Source organism: Vombatus ursinus, unplaced genomic scaffold (assembly GCF_900497805.2).
Source record: "Vombatus ursinus unplaced genomic scaffold, bare-nosed wombat genome assembly UNPS02014768.1, whole genome shotgun sequence".
Taxonomy (NCBI): Eukaryota; Metazoa; Chordata; class Mammalia; order Diprotodontia; family Vombatidae; genus Vombatus; species Vombatus ursinus.
The window spans coordinates 23,484,484-23,504,943 of NW_020954546.1; the positions used below are offsets into that span (position 1 = coordinate 23,484,484).

Sequence of the window (20,460 nt, forward strand, 5' to 3'; positions counted from 1 at the left end):
CATCCATCCATCCATCCATCCATCCATCCATCCATCCATCCATCCATTCATTCATTCATTCATTCATATAATAAGCATTTATTGGGTCCCTGTCGTTCACCAGCTTCCCTGGCTTCCTTTAAGTTCCAACTAACATCCCATCTCCTATCCAACCTGTCTTAATTCTAGTTCCTTCCTCTCTTAATTATTTCCTATTCATCCTGAATATATCTTGTTTGTACACATTTATTTGCTCCTTGTCTCTCCCATTAGATTGTAAACTCCTTGAGGGCAGGGACTATCTTTTGCCTCTTTTTATGTATCCTCAGCACATAGCCCAGTGCCTGGCACATAGTAGGTGCTGAATAAATATTTGTTGACTGACACGTACTAAGTATACAAACAAAAAAAGGAAACCACAGTCCTAGCCCTTAGGGACAGTAAGTTTTATTTGTGAACTCGGTGCTAGATGTGGGGACCCAATCCACAGCTTTCTCCTCTGAGGACCCCATTCCTCTTCTCTTACAAGGACCAGAAGTGCAGGAGCTGCATAGGTCCTTCATTCCCTTCTGCTCTCTGGGGGAGCCTCTCTCTCCCTGCTCCACATCCCCTCTGTGGGCAGTTTGGAAGGAACTGTCTGAAATAGAGGTACAATGCTTGGGCTTGGTATACCACAGGGCAGGCAGGGGCAGAGGGTTGGAGAACCTGAGTGGAAATGTGGGCACCCACATCACACAGACCTCACCTCAAATCCTTCCATGGGGTTGATGTGTTTGCCTCGGTCATTCTCAGGGGAGCAACCACATCTACCCCTCAGCTGCCTAGGACCCACACCTGCCCACCTCTCTGCAGAACTCAGAATGAAAGACCTGTCTCTATTATACCAATAAACTCCAGCCTTTGCACAACCAAAACACCTCAAATTAATCAAGGCACTAGAGCTACAAAGACAAATGGAATTGTTCCTGCCCTCAAGGAGCTTACATTCCCTTGGTAGAAAACAACATGTACCTATATAAATGCATACACAATAAATTCAAGGTAATTTTGCAAAGGAGGCAGTAGCCACTGGAGAGAATCAGGATGGACCTCACATAAAGGGTGGCCCTTGGTCAGAAGGCAGGGGTTCTGTGAGGCAGAGGTAAAGAGATGGAACGTTCCAGACACGGGGATAAACACAGCCTATACGCCACGCTTGCTACACCCAGGTTCCATAACTCCATGGCCAGATTTGCTGGACTTGAACCCTCCAAATCTACACCTGCCCTACTGGGTTGTCATGTAGGCATAGGAGGAATTACTTGGGAAAGAGACCCTTGAGTCATGACGGCAGCAGGGACTTGGTTACTGGAATGGGACAACCAGGAAGTCCACATGCTATATTCAAACCCCAAAGCTAGCAGTCAGACAGTCAACAAGGATTTATTAGGAACTGACAATGTAGCAGGCACTACGCTAAGCCTCTGGGGGTTCAAAGATAAAAGCAAAAAGAGTTCCTGCCCTCAAGGATCTTACCTTCTCTAACAAGAGAATAGGAATTCCATGAAAGGACCCATCATGTAGCATAAAAAGCACAGACCTGGCTGAAGTAGCACTGTGCAGAGCACAGGATTTGGAGTCAGAGGGCCTGGGTTCAAATCCAGTCTCTGCCACTTACCATCAGTGTGACCTTGGGCAAGTCACACCACTTAGGACCTCATTTTCCTCCCACATAAATTAAAGAGTTTATAGTAGATAACTTCTAATATCTCTTTCAGTTCTCTGACTCAGTGATTCTATAACTACTGTTCACTACAAGCCTCCAGAACACAGACTAAAATGGGAAGGGGTGGCTAGAGACAAACCACCCAGCTCAGAAACACAGTTCCGATCTGAGCTAAAGCCATCTATCACCTGAGGCTGCTGAGCTCAGCCGTCTGCCACCTGGGAACCTGTGGATCCCTTCTCGGGCTAACCAAAACCCTTCCCCAAAAAGGCTGGCACTCACTTCTCTGCCTAAACAATGCACCGCTGTCTCTGTCTCTGTCTCTATCTCCCCCCTCTGTCTCTCTCTCCTCATTTCCCTCTCTCTATGCCTCTGTCTATCACACACACACACACACACACCCTCTTTCTGGCTGCCTGGATCTGTCTATCCACATATTCCTTGGCTCTGTTCTTCTGATACTGTTGTCCAATGCATCTCTCTCTGTCTCCTCCTCCTCGTTCTCTCTTTCTATCTCTCATGCACTCTCTCCTCTCTCTGTCTGTCTCTCTCTCTCCACTTAATCAACAAGCATTTATTAAGCACCTGCTATATACCAGGCACTGTACTAAACAATGAGGATGTAATGAAAAAGCCAAAATAGTACCTGTCCTCAAAAAGCTTATATTCTAATGGGGGAGAAAGCATGAATGTAATAATAGCTAACACTTATATAGTGATTCAAGGGTTGAAAAGTGCTTTACACATATTATTTCATTTGATTCTCACAACCCAGGGAGATAGGCGCTGTTATTACCAAACTGAGGGTGAGTGAGGTTAAGTGACTTCCCCAAAGTCTCACACCTAATAAGCGTCTGCGGCAGGATTTGAATTCAGGTCTTCCTGACCCCATGCACTACTCTGTCCAGAAGGTGGCCTAGCTGCCTGTTTCTGTAAGTCCATCTATCCAGGCTACACCCCACAAGGGCCAGCCCTTTCCCCAAAGAGGGGAGTCAGTTTCTGGGGAGGTAAGAGAGGGTGTTACCCATCTTGCATGCATCAGTACTGAACATGTAACATGTGTCCTACAGACCAAGAAGACAAGCTCAGGACGCCGTACCTTCTTACAGTCCTGGCAGAAGACCGAGGCGCTGCCCAGGAGGCCCAGGGGCTCCCCACACAGAAAGCACTGGGAGAGACCGTTCCCCATCACGTTCTTCCTCATGTTCTCCAGCCGCTCGACCAGCTTCCTGCAGCACAAGGGAGGTTAAAGAAACAGGAGGGATGGGATCTCTGCAAGAGCCCACCCCCCACGCCACCTCCCCACTGCCAAGAGAACACAGGTCCCTGTACTCTGGGCCCAGGGCCCAAACCTGCCATCAAAGGGAAAGTCCCCCAAAAAGGCAGCCCCAGTGACAGATGGGCAGTGAGAACAAAAGGGTCTTTACCTGGAAGCCCGGTTACCCCGAACAACTAAGGAGAACTGAGAAGGCCCTAAAGCTATTCTGCTTCCTCTCTAAGATTCCACCACTTACTATTCATTCCTTTAGAGGTGAGAGGCAGCCCAGCAGAGTGCTCAGTGAGCAAGCCTCAAAGCCTAGAGGACCTGGGTTCAAGTCTTAACCCCTGGGGCATTCTAGACACGGAGATAAACAATGAAAATGCCCAGAGGTGGGAGATGGAGGGTCTTGAAGGAGGCCAGTGTCACTGGATTGTAGACCACACTGGGGGAAGGAGATCTAAGGCGTAAAAAGCCTGGAAAGGTAAAGGAGGCGGCGGGTTATGAATGGCTTTGAACACCCAACCAGGGATTTTATATTTGATCCCGAGGTGATGGGGGCCCCTGGGGTTTATTGGGTAGGAAAGTGACATGGTCAGAGCTACACTTTAGGATAATCATTTGACAACTGAGTGGAGGATGGACTGAAATGGGGAGAGACTTGTGGCAGGCAGAGCTATTCAGAGTCCAGGCAGTAAGTGACTTGCCCAGGGTCTCACAGACAGGAAAGTGTTTGAAGCAGGATTTGCTCTTGCTGACTCTTCCAGACTCCAAGACTAATGCTCTAACCATTATGCCACCTAAGCTCAAGAAGTAAAGGCTTTCCTCGAGGTCCCAGGACTAGAGAGTGGCAGAGCTCGGATCCTCTGGCTCTCAGTCTAGGTCTCTCCCCTTCATACCCTGGCTAGTAGGCCCACCTCCCAGCCCTGTCCCCAGCCCAGATGCCCACTGCTTTTACCCAATTCTTTGCTGCTCCAGAATGTCCAGTTTCTCAGCCCTCTGGATCACCTCCAGGATGGCCTCCACCTCGGCAGTATTGAGGCTCTGGCTTTTCCTCTGTTTGTCTGTCTGGTATGTATGCACTGACCACCCACTCTGCAGTCTGGAGAAGACAAAGGAGAAAAGGCAATAGTGACTGCCATCTTGAATCCACCTTTCTGTGGTTCCCCAGTTCAGAATAAACAAGGATTAGATGGAGATGTGTGTGGAGGCAGCATGAGGGGAGGGAAAAGAGGACCAGGAATTGAGAGGTCCTAGGAGGGTAACTAACCCACAGAACATGAGGGAACCTTAGAGATCATTGAAGAGAGATGGTGTAATAAAGAGCCGTGACTCAGAGTCAAAGACCCAGGTGTGAATCCTGCCTCAGACACTAGCTGTCATGTAACCTCTATGGGTCTTGGCCTCAAGGACCTCCAAAACCTCTCCCTGTGCTAAATCTGTGACGATACTGTAATCTACTCCAAACTCATCATCTTACAGAGGAGGAAACTGAGGCCTGGGGAGATGAAATGATTTGCCCAAGTCACACAGATACTAACGAGCCAGAGACAGGATTGAAACTCAGGTTCTTTTACTTCAAATCCTTCCAGTAGCCCAAGAAATCAGAAAATCAAGGAAACTCAGCTAGAAGGGGCCTCAGAGGTCACCTACAACTGAGGTCATTGCACCTGAATAAGAATCCTTTCTATATTATCCCCAACAGGCAGCCGTCCACCTGCTTAAAGACCTTCGGTGACGGGGATCTCACTACCTCCCACAGCAACCTATTACACTTTTAAAAGCTCAAATTAATGGTTAGGAAGTTTTTTCCTGAAATCAATTCTATACTTGCCTCTTGCACACCCTTGATCCTAATTGTTCCCTCTAAAGCCATGCACACCACATCGAATTCCTCTTCCAACGACACTCCTTCAGATACTTAAAGAGACCTCCAGGCCCTTCACCATCCTGACTGCTCTCTAGCTAATCAACGACCTTCCTAAAATGCAGCCCCCAGAACCCTACTTCTAGCTAAAAGCGTGATTGAGTCATCTAGTCCAGGCCTTTGTTTTAGTGATGAGAAAACCAAGGCCCAGAGAGTTGAAGTGAATCACCAGGGTTCACCAAGGCCAGGGTCAAAGCCGAAACTACCGCCTCTTTCCCAATAAAACACCGAGCGGATTCAAGCACCGGCTACACCAATAGCCTGCTATGTGACTGAAGGCAAGTTCACATCTACCTTCCAATATCAACAAAAGGGAGACCTTACAATACCAATTGGCTGAGAACCCAGACACTTCAAGGGGAAGCCTTGAGAGGGTCAGAGGGGGAAAGACCTGCAGAAACAGGAGAAGAGGCGAGTGGGAGCTCATGCTTAGGAAAAAGGAAGAGGAGACTGAGTGGTTTTCTTTCCATTTGTCTGGAAGGTGAGCGAGAGGATGATAAATATGTATGATATGTAAACACCTTTTTCTAACAAAAAAGTCAGTGAGGATAAAGTGAGCTCCAAATGTAGGGGGCACTTTGAAAATGTAAAGGGACAAGCAGAGCCAGAGGCACAGGAGAAGTAGGGAGGAAGAGGGGATGGCAGATTTTAGGATGGCCTAACAGAGGATTGAAAGCAGGTGGTAGGTTCTTCTCAATGCTAGTGTAGAAATGATCTGGGCAACCCGGGCCTGGGAGAGGCATCATTTGAATTCAATTCAACTAACATTTAGTAAGCTTTTGCTCTGTCCCAGGCATTGTGCTAGGCACTGAATACAAGGACAAAAAAGAAATAGTCCCTATGAGGAGCTAACATTCCTAACATTCTACTTGCTTATTCTGTGCCAGGTAGTATGCTAGGCAATGGGGATACAAAGACAAAAGCAAAATAGTTTTTGCCCTCAAGGAGCTTATATTCTACCAGAGTGAAGGTGGTTATGGTAGGACACAATGTGTACACAGATAAATACAATATAGATACAAAATAAACACAAAATAATTTTGCCTACAGGAGCGCTAATAACTAGAGAGGCGGGGAGAAGGCGGGAAGGAATCAGGAAAAGTCTAATGTAGGAGGTGGCTCTTGAGTTCAGACTTGAAGGAGCCTAAGGGGCTCAAGAGGCAGGGGTGAGGAGGGACAGCAGGTATATACCCCAGGTATAGGGTAGTATCTGTGCAAAGGCATGGAGATGAGAAATCAAATGTTGTGTATAAGGACCAGTAATTAGGCCACTTTGCCTGGAACATAGAATGTATGAAGGAGAATAATCAGTCTGGAAACATAGAAGAGAATCAGATTTTGAAAGGTTTTATAAATAGCAAACAAAAGGATTTTGTTTTAACCTCGAAGCAATAGTGAGCCACCAAAGTTCCTTAAGGTACGAGTAACACAGACAGAACTGTGCCCCCGGATGGCTGTTGTAGTAGCTGTGGGGATGACGGTTTGGAGAAGCAGACAGGCTAGAAGCAGGGAGACCAAGAAAGCAGCACAGGTGAGAGGTGACAGAGCCAGACTTGGCATGCTGGCTCTGCGTCCAGAGAGTAAATCGGTTGTTGGATCTGGCTTCTCCTTCCACAACATCTCTTCCATTTGTCTCCTCCTCCCTCCTGCCTAGTTCAGGACCTCATCGCCTCTTCCCTAGACTACTGCAAAAGCCTCTCTCCTTATTGATCTTCCTGCCTCAGGTCTCTCTCCTCTTCAACCCAACCTGCACGCACGCACCTGATGGATTTTCCTGAAGTACAGGCTTCCACTACACAGTAAACGCCACTGGCTCACTGGCATATTAGGCGAAACACCTCTGTTTGGCATTTAAAACTCGTCACAACCTGGCCCCGACCTATATTTTTAGCCTCATTACACATTATTTCCCTTTTATGCTCTCTATAGTGCAAACTGGCTCATTTGCTGCTGCAAAAAAACAGTCTATCTGCCATCTCCAAGCTGTGCCCCATGCCTGGAATACTTCCCTCTTCATCTCCACCTCCTAGAATTTCTACCTTCCCTTAAATCTCCAGTGCCAGCTCCTAGGGGAGTTCCTATCTGATCCCCCCAGCTTGTGGTGCCCTCCCTCATCACTTTGTATCACATATATATATATATATACATGATACACACACATATCTACATACACACATATACACACACATACACATACATGCACACACACATATATACACATATATATGATACACACGCATATATATACATGCACACATATATATACATACACACACACATATACATACACACACACACCCCCCAATTCCTCCAACAGAATGTAAGTTCCTTAGGGCAGGGACTGTTCACGTCAGTCTTTGGCTAAATGCTTACTGATTGAATTGTATCCCCAGTGCCTGGCATGTAGCAGGCATCTAATAAATACTTGCTGATCAGTTGATTTCCTTATCCTGACTCTAATTATGAGACAAAACACACACCCACAAATGATCAGGACATGACAGCATATTGTCTTTTAAGGTTTGTGAAGGCTTTATACAGGTTAACTCATTTGATCCTCAATGGGTACTTACTATTGTTATCCCCATTTTACAGATGAGGGAAAGTGAGGCTAAGAGGGAATAAATAGATCAGGGTCACATGACTAGTGTCTGAGGCAGAATTCTTCTTTTCTTTTCTTTTTTTTTTTTTTTGGCTAGGCAATGGGGTTAAGTGACTTGCCCAGGGTCACACCGCTAGTAAGTGTTATGTATCTGAGGCCGGATTTGAACTCAGGTCCTCCTGAATCCAGGGCTGGGGCCCTATCCACTGCACCACCAGCTGCCCCTTGAGACAGAATTCTAGCTCAGGTCTTCATGGCTCCAAGCCCAGTACTCTGACCAATGCTCCATCTAGCTGCCTAAAGTACACACGTGACAAGTCAGAGGCTCTGGGTTCAAATTGTGGCCTCTACCACTTACTAGCTGTTATAGGTTATTGTTGTTTGTCCTTTGTTTTCAGAGAGGACCAATGACATCATGGGTGATGTCTTGACTAGCACGTGAATTGTATTTAAGGGTGGGAGAGTTGTGCAAAGTTGTCAGCCTAAATCCCTCTTCCAGGCATTGAAGTCCAGGGGCAGGACAAAAGCCAAGATGGCTGGAGATAGTCTAGTTAATGACCTGGCTGTCTTTGATGCCCGACCGAGCTCCAAGCGCCCCACAGCGCCTGCTTCAGCTGCCTTTGGGACCGTCAGAACAAATTGTTCTCATCTACTCATTCCACCAAGGGAAGTCTGCACATGGTCGGGGTAGACAACTCCCTAACTCACCAACAGGTCTGAGGCCCTTGGGTGACCCTCAGTCCCGTTCAGCTCCTCTGCCAAAGCAGCTTTAGTGGGGTGTGACTGCTACTGCAGCTCAGCTTCTGGAGCCACAGGTGAGAGCCGGGTGGCTGGTGGACACAAAGGTACCACAGCAGCCCTCACAGCACAGGTGCTGGGCCTCCCCAATGCCCCACCCACCCACCTGTTACAGGGTGTGTGAAGGGTGTGCCAAGCTGGGATATGCTCAAGAACAGGTTGTTAAATTTTCAATGTGAGCATTTACACCTCCAAAAACTGGGGAACAATACAAACCAGGGCTTAATTTATTCTTTTGTTGATTATCTTTACTTAAGAAAGTAAAGGATAAAATGTTAATACAAATTAAATTTAAAAGTATTTCTTGTGAATATTTTGTTAAATATTTACCTTTATATTCCTGGTACCAAATGCCCCCCCAAATGGTTTCACATTTTAACTACAAGATACATTCTTTTAGTTTTAAAGTAAGGACTGCTGTATTATGCTTAAGTTCAAGTATTCATTTCTTTAGCTTAAAGAAGAACATTTTTTCTGATTGAGTATTTTGACAAATGTTCATCTTTTAAAAAATGCAATTCTTTAGGTCAGTTTGGGGCTCCAGGCCAGATATGACCCTCTACGTCCTCTAGTATAGCCCTTTGACTCAGGAGCTGCACTTAAGGACCTGGAGGGCCACATGTGGCCTTGAGGGCCGCAGGTTCCCCACCCCTGCCTTAGTACACACCTAGATGAAATGTACTGCATGTGCCCATGCTTTCTATGTGGCCATGGGCAAATAGCTTGACCTCTCTGGGCCTCAGTTACCTCATCTGGAAAAGGATGGGGTTGGACTAGACCACCTCTACAGTATTTCCATCTCTAAGTCTATAAGCCAGCAAAATGGGTGCCAGTAAAATGAGAGCTGGGTTTTTTCTCCTTTGTCTTGGTATCCCCAGGGCTGAACACCATGGCTTGCACTAGAGAGGTCCTTAATGCATGCTGATTAAGGGGCAACTAGGTGGCGCAGTGGATAGAGCATCAGCCCTGAAGTCAGGAAGACCTGAGTTCAAATCTGACCTCAGACACTTGACATTTAGCTGTGTGACCCTGGGCAAGTCACTTAACCCCACTGCCTAGCCACCAAAAAAAAAAAATGCTGATTAAATAAAATAAATCAAAATAATCCTCTATGTTTAGCTACAACCCTCAAGGGCAGGGACCGTTGGCCCCATGGCCTGGCACACAGTAGGCACTTAACAAATGCTTGTTGAATTAAAATGAATTTAGCCAATCAACCTGACCTTGCAGAATGTAAGTACCATGAGGGTAGGGGCTGTCTCATTTTTGTCTGTATATTCCCAGACCCTAGCACAGTGTCGAGCTGAGAGGGAGGGTTCCATAAATGTTTGTTAAGTTGAACAGAATTGAGGGATCCCCAAATCTATGTCCCTGTGACAAGGTAAATTGAGGCCATTAAGTGTTGCACTGGAGGTGAAGGGTGAACAGGGCTGTGGAGACTGGCTGGAAGAGGTATGTAGTGAAGGGAGGGGGGCACAGACGTGCCAGGCGCTAATGGCCTGAGACTACTTTCCATCCCTACCAGGCAGCCTGCCCCAGGAGAGAAAGATAAAAAGACATTTGCAGCTCTAAAAGGTGTGAGCGGCTTTTCTGCACTGCTGCAGAGAGTGAGAATGATGGGCGGAAGAGGGAGGAGGAGAGAGGGAGCTGCCACAGCTTCTCTGAGAGCTTAGCTTGAGATTAGGAGAGGCAGCCAAGGTCACTGCTCCCAGAGCAATGGGGCTGATCTTTCATCAGCAGAAGAGAGAGAGAGGAGAGAGAGGGAGGGAAGGGGTGAGAGAGAAGGGGGAAGGAAAGGGGAGAATGAACAAGTGAAAGAATGAATGAGTGAAAAAAAATACATTTATTAAGCACTCACTAGGTGCAGAATACAAAGTTAAATGCTCCTCCCACATTGGAATAGGGAGACAAGCCACATAAGAGATCTGTTTCAGCTGCAAGTCAGAAAGAACTAGTCCTTAGGGCGCAGTAAGGAGGAAGAGAGAGAGGAGGGGATAGAGAAAGGGGGAAGAAGAAAGAGGGAGGGGAAGAGAGAAGAGAGGGAGGGGGAGAGAGAAGGGAGGAAAGAGGGAATGAAGAAGGAAGGGGGAGATAGACTAATACAAAAGAGAGGATAGGGAAGAGAAGGAAAGAGAAAATAGAGGAGAAAGAATGGAGGGGGGAGAGGAGAAAAAGAAGAGAGCAAAGACAAAGGGGGCAAGGAAAAGGAGAGAATGAGAGAAGGAGGAGAGAACAAAATAATGAGAGGAAAGAGGAGAGGAGGGGAGATGAGAAGAGGGGAGAGGAGGGGAGAGGAGGGGAGGGGAGGGGAGGGGAGGGGAGGGAGTGAGAGCCAGATGAGGCTCACCCAGGACTCCATCCTTCCCTGTAGTTCAGCATGGGAGTGGGAGGTTGGGGGGGAAACTGAAGGATTTAATGGCGGAGGCAATCCTAGGGCAGTGGTGGCAGCCAACTCTCCCGAATGGGCTGCAGAGATGTGCAGAAATGCCGTCTCTCTTCTCTCTCCACTTCCTATGACTTCTGCTCCTGACAAGGATGCTTGTGCTCCATCTCCCCCAATCCCCTGCTGCCTGGCCCTAGTGCAGGGATAGTGTCTAATTAAGAATTCCCTGCGCTCTCTGTCTTCGAGCCCTGTGGCACGCTTGATTGTTTTTGTTTTGGTCTAGGTCCCCAGTGGGTAAGAGTGCTGAATTTGGAATCAGGAAGCCCAGGGTCCAAACACTGCCTCCGAAACTTACCAGCCAAGTGGGCCTAGACAAGTCAAAGACTCAGTTTCTTCTTATATCAAAAGGGTAGAATAATATCTACCTCCCGGGGTCATTGTGAGGCTCAAATAAAATAACATGTATAGTCTGTAATCCTTAAAACTTAGTAAGATTAGTTATTGTTATTATTAGAAAGTCTGCCATGACATAGAGCATTGACCTCTGAGTCAGAAATGATAACAATAGCTAACACTGACACAGCACTTTAATATTTTCAGGGCAGCTCGATGGTGCAGTAGAAAGAGTGCAAGGCCTATAATCAGGAAGACTCATCTTCCTGAGTTCAAATCCAGCTTCTAGCTGCGTGACCCTGGGCAGGTCACTTCACCCACCCTGTCTGCCTCAGTTTCCTCATCTGTCAAATGAGCTGGAGAAGGAAATGTCAAACCGCTCCAGCATCTTTGCCAAGAAAACCCCAAATGGGGTCGTGAAGGGTCAGACATGACTGAATAACAATTCAAGCTTAATACTTGCAAAATAATTTAGCCATATTATTTCCCTTAATCTTCATAACAACCCCGTCACACAGGTGCCATTATTACAAAGGAGGAAATTAAGGCTGGGATTAGTGACTAGCCCAGAGTCCCACAGCTAGTAAGCATCTGAGGAAAGATTTCAGTTCAGTTCTTTCTAGCTCGAAGTTCAGCATTCTACCTACCATGACCCCTAACTGCCAAGACTACCTCTAACACATGCTGGCCGTGGGACCCTGGGCAAGTCCCTTAACTTCTCAGGCACCTTCCTAAGATTATAAATCACAGAGCTGATACTGATTTGTATTAATAGGCAGAGCTTCCAAAACTAATAAAGTCATAGGTCTGGGCAGGGGTGTTCTAGTTAATGTTTAACAATCAGCTTTAAACACAGAACACACTTTTAAGTTTAAACTGCATTGCTAACATTTTCTCAGTCACTTTCTTAAGCCTAGACAATCACAAAACAATAAATCAAGCCCTGACTTTGTAGCATTTGCTGATTTCTGAAATGTAAATGTTCACAATGGAAATTTAACAATCAACTCTCCCCAAAGAGCCATTTTGAGCTGGCTCGAGCACACCTGAGTATGTACCCAAAATTATTATGATATTGCCATCTCATTGAGGAAGAGATTTGGGCAGCAGAGATCCTGCCAAAGGAGTGTCAGGAGGAGAAGGAAAAGCCAGGAAAGCCCCACGTGGCCCCTGGCAAAATTGAGGGCAGCACTCACTTGGCTCGGAGGGCAAGCTGTCGATCATTGGGGCATACCCACTGGTCCTTCCCACTGCCAAAGATGGTGTCAGCCATGGTTTGAGGGGGCTGAGAAAAGAGCTAGTTGTCACATCTGAAAGAGAATGGAGGACGGGGGGAGACAGCAAGAGACAAGGTCACTGAATAGGTTGTGAGTGAGCCAGTAACCAGAAGTGAGGAACAGCGTGCTGGAGGCATTGGACATCTGGACACTTCCAGTTCTGATAAGGCCACCTGTGTGTGTGATATGCAGCTGCCTATGTGACATGGCATGAAGGATACTGGAAATGCCCCATGTCCCCATATATCTCCTCTCACTGATACCTGGAACTCTACCATTAGAGATTCATTCTTGTGTGTTAAGCAGTCCCTTCTTTAGGATCCACTTTTAAAAAGGAAATACTTAACAACTATAAATAAATAAAAATATAAATATAAATAAATTATTAAAATAAAATTAAAAATATAAATATTTTAAATAGCTGACATTTACATAACACATTAGCATTTACAAAGCATTATATATCATTATCTCATTTGCTCCATGAAATTAATTTATTCCTTACCCCATCCATCATTCATTTAACAACCATTTATTGAACAAGGATTCCACGAGGGGAGTCAGAGAATACTAACGGTAGCTGACATTTATACAAAGAACTTTATTGACATTCTCTCATTTGGGCTTTACAATAGCCCTGCGAGGTGAGTACTACAGGTCTTCTTAACCTCATCTTACAGTAAAATGAGCCTCAGACAGGTTAAGGGTCTTGCTTATGGTCCCACAGCTAGAAAGGGTTAGAGCCCACTGTTGATTGTATGAAGTCGCCATTAGCTTGGCTTGTCAAGAGTTCATCAGTTTCCCGAAGGACAAGATGTACAGTTATCTCTTCCACATCGAGGGGTCAGGGTGCCCATGCAACCTGGAAAATTCACATAAAATTTGTTGGTCCTCCCTTTGTACCAGAGAAGTCTGAATTATTATGGTAATAAAAGATAAAATATGTTGATTTTACACAATACTGTACATATATCTCATGCATTTCTGAGTTTCTAATTTTTTTCTGTGTTGTCTGTCGCTTCCACAAAACTCCCCAAAAATTCCCATTTAGTTTCTTATGCTGACCCGCGATATACTGAAACCTCGATGGGGAAAGTCACGATGTGCAAGGGATGACTGTAGTAGGTATACGGAGGAGAGGTTTCTAGAACGCAAAAGGGAGGTGAGAAGGTCTACTGAAGGGTGACAGAGGATCAGATATTCTGAGCCAAAAGGATTCATCTAATCCAACCTTCTCATTTGTTCACTGACTCGTCCAAGGTCACATAGGTAATACGTGGACAGTGCCTCCAAAGTCTGCATCATGCTGTCTCCCTCCATTCCAAGGGGGATACTGAAATTTAACCTTCCAACGGCCCTGAGCAAAGGGGTAGAGGTCTGACTCATGCCAGGAAGCATAGGAGCTAAGCACTATAGTAAGGAATACAGGCAGCTGCTCAAAACTGGGAGATGAGAGAAAATAGACACTGTGACTTAAAGGCAAGGGAAGGGAATGAGCATTTATTAAGCAAATACTATGTGGCAGGCATGGTGCTAAGAGCTTTACAAATATTATTTTAATCTAGGTTAGAAGGGACCTTAAAGGCCTTTAAGTCCAACCCCCTCATTTTACAGATGAGGAAACTGAGGCACAAGGGGGTTGTTGACTGGAGCAAGGTCAGACAGCTATTGTCTGATGTGAGATTTGGAAGGGATGAGAGTAGCCTGTCTTTAGTTTTCTTTTACTTGATTAATCAAAAGGAGGCATCTAGGGCTCTCCCTCTTCAGGGAGACGGAATCATTTACTGGGACCCCATACTTAAGGACTAGAAGGTAACTGGCTGAAATGACCAAGCTGTCATTTTGGCTTGAGCATCAAATACAGCCTGGCTCTTGTCCCTTCCCTAACAATTCAGACAGTTCTCCACTATCTGCTCTGAGAACTGCTGTCCTTCCTACCCAGATTGACAATCCCGATTTATCCAAAACCCTAGAAAGATGAAAGCTGGCTCCTGAACGTTGCCCACTCTCTGCCCCAGGGCTAGAAATGGGCTACAACTCACTCCTTTCCTCATCGCAACTCAATCAAGCAATAAACATTAACTACCTGGTTACAACTGCTAGGCACTGGAATCTGGAGACATAGAGGCAAAAATGATATGGTCCATATCCTCAAGGAGCTAACATTCTAAGATTGAATGAATGAATAAGTAATTATGAAATGCCTAGTATGAGCCATGCACTGTGCTAGCTGCCAGGGACACAAATACAAAGGGTGAGGGGCAGCCACATGGTACAGTGGATAAAGCACTAGCTCTGGAGTCAGGACGACCTGAGTTCAAATCCGGTCTCAGACACTTGACACTTACTCGCTGTGTGACCCTGGGCAAGTCACTTAACCCTGATTATTTCACCAAAATAAAAAAATCACCATCAAAAAGGATGAAACAACCCCTGGTTACAAAGAGCTTACACTCTAATATTGAGACCAAGAGCAGTATAGCTTACTTTGCAAATGAGGAAACAGGTTCTAGGAATGATTGGGACTGACTCAATATTAAAAAAAAATGGTTAGTAAGTTAGTGAGGCACTTTTCATTATAGCAAAGAACTGGAAACAAAATAGAGGCCCATCGATTAGGAAACACCATGCTGTGGTGCATGCATATAAGAGTCTATGACTGTGCTGTCAGAAATGATGAGCATGAAGAATACAGACAAGCACAATACAAGACTTGTATGACCTGATGCAGCGTGAAGGAAGAACAAGGAGAACAATACACAGGTGGCTGAAAGTAAACAACAAAAGCAATCAAAAGGGAAAGCTTTGGTATTGCCTTATTATTAAAATTACAATGGCCAAGCTTGACTCCAAAGAAGAGACATGAAGAGACGCCTTGCTTCCACCTTGGCAGAGGCAGGAAACCAAGGGGGTGGAGCATAACAGATAACGTAAGAAAAATGTTTATATATCGGTTAGCTTTACTGAACTGCTTTCTTCTTTTTTTTATTCAGTGTTATAAAGAATGGCTCTTGGGGAAGGGGAGGGTGGACAGACACATTGGGAAATGTAAGTGGTATGAGAACAAAAGAAACCCATAAAAAGTTACCAAATTAAAAAACTTTTAAAAGGGATACATGGTATCCAGAATGAGAGCTATGGTAATCCTGGAACACTCTGCCTTGATCAGATGGCATCTAGTATAGTCTGAAGACTTCTGGACACTATATATCATAAAGGAGATTGTCCCCAAGTAAGGGTGACAAGGATAATGAAGGGTCTCAAAATTATACCACAATTGAATCAGTTGAAGGAATTGGAGACATTTAACTCGGAGAAGAAAAGGCTTATGGTGGAAACATCTATTTTCTTCTTTTTAAATATATATATATATATATATATATATATATATATACACATAGGTATCTTTTGCTTTTATATCACATGCATTTTCCCCTATATATCTCCTGCTCTCCTTCAAGAAAGTCATTCCTTATGACAATTTTTTAAAAAGAGGAAGAGAAAAAATTCAGCAAAACAAAATCAACATATTGAAAAAAAATCTGATGTTGCAGCCAATGTGCCACATCTGTGGATTTTCACTTCTGGAAAGAGGCAAGGGGAGGGACAACAATCTTCCAACATTTGAAGGCCATGTAGTAGCCATGTAGTAACAGCATTGGAATTGTCCTGCTTGGGTCCATAGGGTGGAGCCAGGAAAAATGGGGCAAATTGTAGAGAGAGATTACAGCTCAATGACAGAAAAGCTTCCAAATAATTAGAGCTATCCCCAAGTGGAAAGCTGCCTTGGGATGACATGGGTTCTGCATTATTATAGTTGTTTAAGCAGAGGAAAGAAATAAAGGAAGGGAGAGAAAGAAAGAGAGAAAGGGAGGGAGGGAGGGAAGAAGGAAGGAAGGAAGGAAGGAAGGAAGGAAGGAAGGAAGGAAGGAAGGAAGGAGGGAAGGAGGGAAGGAGGGAAGGAGGGAAGGAGGGAAGGAAGGAAGGAAGGAAGGAAAACTTGAGGTTGGGTGTTTGTGGGGAAGGGAAAAGAGACTAGCTGTGTGTGTGTGTGTGTGTGTGTGTGTGTGTGTGTGTGTGTGTGTGTAGTTCTCACATAGAATCAGACATTACATTTGGAAGTAACCTCTAGGAATTAAAAGCAGGGCAGAGTTATTGTATGTCTCCAGTTGGTGGGAATTGTGTCTTACCCTTATGTTCATAGTACTCAGTTAAAACAACCTACATTTGTTGCAGCCAAGCCAGGTAGTGTGATCTTTGGTGGAAGGAAGCATGGCTCGAGGGCAAAGCAATGGATTTGGAGTCAAGGCACCTAGGTTCCTATCCTAGCTCTGCCACTCACCACCCATGTGACCTTGAGCAAGTCACTTAACCCTTATGGCCCAGTTTCCGCATCTGTAAAATGGGGAGGCCTAAATGATGTCTAAAGTCCCTTTCAGCTCTATTTCCACGATCCCTCTGAGGCGAGTGGCATGCACTTTCAAGATGATCAGGAAGGCTGTGGGTCAGAGAAGCTGATTGGCTCCTCAGGAATGAAACCCATCACGCCCCTGATCTCTGGAGCTCCAGCCACAATTCAATTCAAGGACAATTTACCAAGGGATGGTTCTGTTCCTTGCTTTTGTTTAACAGACACATTTCCTGCCACACAGTAGGGACCCAATCAATGTTTGTGGACTGATTTATTAATCAATTAATGCATCACAATGTGCCTGGCACTGTGCTAAGGGGCTGGGGATAGGTCAGCACGTCAGTACATGTTAGCAGAGAAGTCAAGGGAAGATGCCCAAGTAAGTATGATACAAGGCAAGAGGGAGGTTCAGATACACATGCCAAGAGAACGTTGGAGGGGGGAGATCACGTATGTGCATACACACATACTCACTCCCTGTCTAGCCCTGATCTGACACCTACCTGCCCTGCTAGCTCAGACCTGATGCTTACCCACCTAGGACCCAGTGGGGGTGGGGGTGGGAGGTACAGGGAAAGAGAAAGACACTTGGGTAATCTGTTCCTAGAAAAGCTGATGATAAAACAAACTGTCATGGAACTAGATTGAATGTTTCTCCCCACAGGGGAGGCAGCTGCTGTTAACCCTACAAGCAGCAGAAGGCCTGGTCTAAGGTCTGGACAAGGTCTCCCTCAAAATGCAAAGGAAAAAAAAGCCTTGGTTTCCAGTCACATGGGCTGCCCCTTCTGTGACCGAGACTTTAGCGAGGGTTAGGCAGAGCCTGGGCGGAGGATCTGGACATAGGCATGTCCAGAGAGGACAGCTCTCTCCCCTCTGCTTTTGGGGTTAGGCATTCCATGGCATACAGGAGAACATCACATGTTTTCCTCTTTCTGTCCCATCTACTCCTTTAAAGAGGGAACCTATTTATCATCAACAGTGGGCAGGACATGGGCCGCTCCTCAGGGCCAAGAAACTGAAATGAAAATCCATCAACAGAGAGAAAGTCATATCCCAGAAAGACAATTAAGCCCAGACTGCGTGGGCAAAGGATGGGGAAGATGGGGGAGAGGAGGCAGAGAGCGCAGTTCAAACCGCCTGACCATCTCCATCGTGAGGCAGATCCTGAGCACCTGGTGGGTGCAGGAAGTACCCGCTGGGCCAGCCACATTTCAGTGGCAAATCGCAGCAAACTGTTTTCTAATCTGGTGCCTGAAAACATAGGAAGTGCTTCCTAAATGCTCCTTGATTTGACTGACGAAGCCTTTTTCTCCACCTTGGCCGCTTCCCCAGACGACCAGAGGATAAGAGGAGCAGAGAAGGAATCCCAGTGGGAGCGTGGGTTCTCCTGTTTATTTTTCCTCTGACCCATTCCACATACACAAATTGACCTCTAGCCAGAATCCCGTTGACCCGTGAGCTTGTCTCCTTGACTCCTACCATTGGGGCGGGTGAATGGACAGGGTGCAAACAAGGCGGCTAACCCTTACCAGAGGTCACGTGTCATTAGTGGCAGGGCCAGTTAGGACGGCATTAGGGCCTCAGCCTCCCAGGGCACAAAGGCCTTCCATTTGGCACGAGCACCCAAAGGTAGGAGAAAGACTGCCAGATGGCCAAGGTGAGAATTTGTCTTGCCTGACTTATTACGAGGGAGGGTTTTATTGGGGTGGGAGGGGAAGCAGTGGGTGGGTAGAGACAGCAATGAGAAACAGAAGTGTCAATAATAAAACACTTTAAAATACACAGGAAAGAACAGAAGGGAGTTCAAATGGGAACAGAGAGGCAGAGTAGAACAAGCAGGTCAGTGGTGGTGCTGGCAGCTTAAATGTGATTTTTAAAAAGCTGTACATAATTGAGATTCATGGGTTCATGTAACAATAATAATAACAATATTAATGATAATAATTCCAGACTTGGAATTAGAAGAAACCTAGGTTCAAATCTCACCTCTGGCAATTACCTATATGACCAGGGGTAAGTCACTTCATCTCTCTGAACCCCCCTGGTATATAGTAAGTGCTTAATAAATGCTTGTTGAATAACTTCGGATGACAAATCCAGTGATTTGTCAATTGCCCAGCCTGGGCTTGAGCAAAAGCCTGCAACCGACCTTCAACAAATGCATCCTGGCATTAAATGAAAACTTGCATCCTTCCATGGGTAGTCATTCACTTGGGGCACATGCAGCAATGTACCTGCATTTTGGCTGTGCCGTGCCTCAGTGGCCATGGGCAAGCTTCTTGTACGGTGTGTTGAGGGAAGGCACTTTCTAAAAACGGAAACCTGTGTGCCAGCCGTGGGCATTCAGCCCACAATGCTTCTCCAGTGATTGTCAGTTTTGGTGACATGCATGTTAAAGTTGACTGAGGTCAGAAAAACATTTAGCTATCTAATTAAAAGAGAGCCTCCAATAACACATTTCAAATAACATTTTCTTGCAAGGCATCTGTCCCATGGAGAGCTGCATTTATTTTGAAGTTAGAGGAGGTTAATCCATTTACAAGAGAGGTACACAGAGGCTTCCCCAGGATAGAGGTGTGTTTATTTTGTACATATCCTCATCTTACTTATCTGTACAATGTCCCCAGAGAAAGCAAACTCCTTGAGGGCAGGAACTGTCTAGTTTTTGTCTCCAGTGCCTGGAATGTAGCAAGGTGCTTAAAAAATGCTTGTTGATTGACTAAATCAATGAACACTTATTTAGCACCTATTATATGCTGGAGACTGGAGACACAGAGATGGTTGACAGATTTCTTCCTCTGAAAAATGGGGTTAATACCTATTATAACACCTACCTCACCAGAATGCTGCACGGATCCAATGGGAATGATGTTGTTAATTCACTTTCCAAACCCTAAAGTTCTATATTCAGTTGTTATCACTATATTTATCATTATTATCATTAATGCTGAGTTTGGGAACAGGGATGCATTGGTTGCTGGGATTTTTTTTTTCTTGGGATAGGATTAAGACCCTCCAGCTGTGTGTCGCAAAGGAATTTTAAATGAATAGAACATAGGAACTGGATAAGTAACAAATCTTAATTGTCAGAGAACTTCCTGTTTTGCAGGAAAAGCATAAGCTGAAGGATCACAGAGACAGACAGTCTGGAAACCATTCTTTGGCAGAGGAATTAACCTTTATCGTCACAGTAAAGACAACTGGATCTGACTAAATGCTGTCTGGGGCAAAGAGAGAAGGGAGGGGAGGAAAACAACTGAACAAATGATGCAAAGAGGGTCTGGACTCTTAGAAACACCCCTACAGAGAGAGAGAGCAAGAGCGAGCGAGCGAGAGAGAGAGAGAGAGAGAAGGAGGGAGGGAGAGAGGAAGAAAGAAAGAGAGAGAGAAATAGAAGGAGGGAGAGAAGGGGAGAGAGAGAGAAGGAGGGAGGGGGAGAGAGAGAAGGAAGGAGGGAGGGAGGGAGGGAGGAAGGGAGAGGGAGGGGGGAGAGAGAGAGAGAGAGAGGAAGAGGGAGGGAGAGAGAGAAGCAGGAGGGAGAGAGAGAAGGAGAGAGGAAGAAAGAGAGAAAGAGAGAGAGAAATAGAAGGAGGGAGAGAAGGGGAGAGAGGGAGAGAAGGAGGGGAGGAGAGAGACAGAGAAGGAGAGAGGGAGGAAGGGGGAGGGAGAGAGGGAGAGAGGGAGAGAGAGAGAGAGAGAGAGAGAGAGAGAGAGAGAGAGAGAGAGA

The 20,460-nt window shown here is 45.7% G+C and overlaps 1 protein-coding gene across 4 annotated transcripts in view; it reads right to left on the minus strand.

Moving 5' to 3' along the window:
* RPH3AL (rabphilin 3A like (without C2 domains)) overlaps positions 1-20,460 on the minus strand; it is a 174,499-nt gene that overhangs the window by 124,883 nt on the left and 29,156 nt on the right. For all 4 annotated transcript variants that reach the window (XM_027862427.1, XM_027862426.1, XM_027862429.1 and 1 more), the window contains exons 2-4: positions 12,242-12,355; positions 3,901-4,044; positions 2,784-2,913 (exon numbers count right to left, since the gene is read on the minus strand). In XM_027862427.1, coding sequence (XP_027718228.1) covers positions 2,784-2,913; positions 3,901-4,044; positions 12,242-12,318 — 351 coding nt within the window. In that variant the 5' untranslated portion in view covers positions 12,319-12,355. The remainder of the gene's footprint in view (positions 1-2,783; positions 2,914-3,900; positions 4,045-12,241; positions 12,356-20,460) is intronic.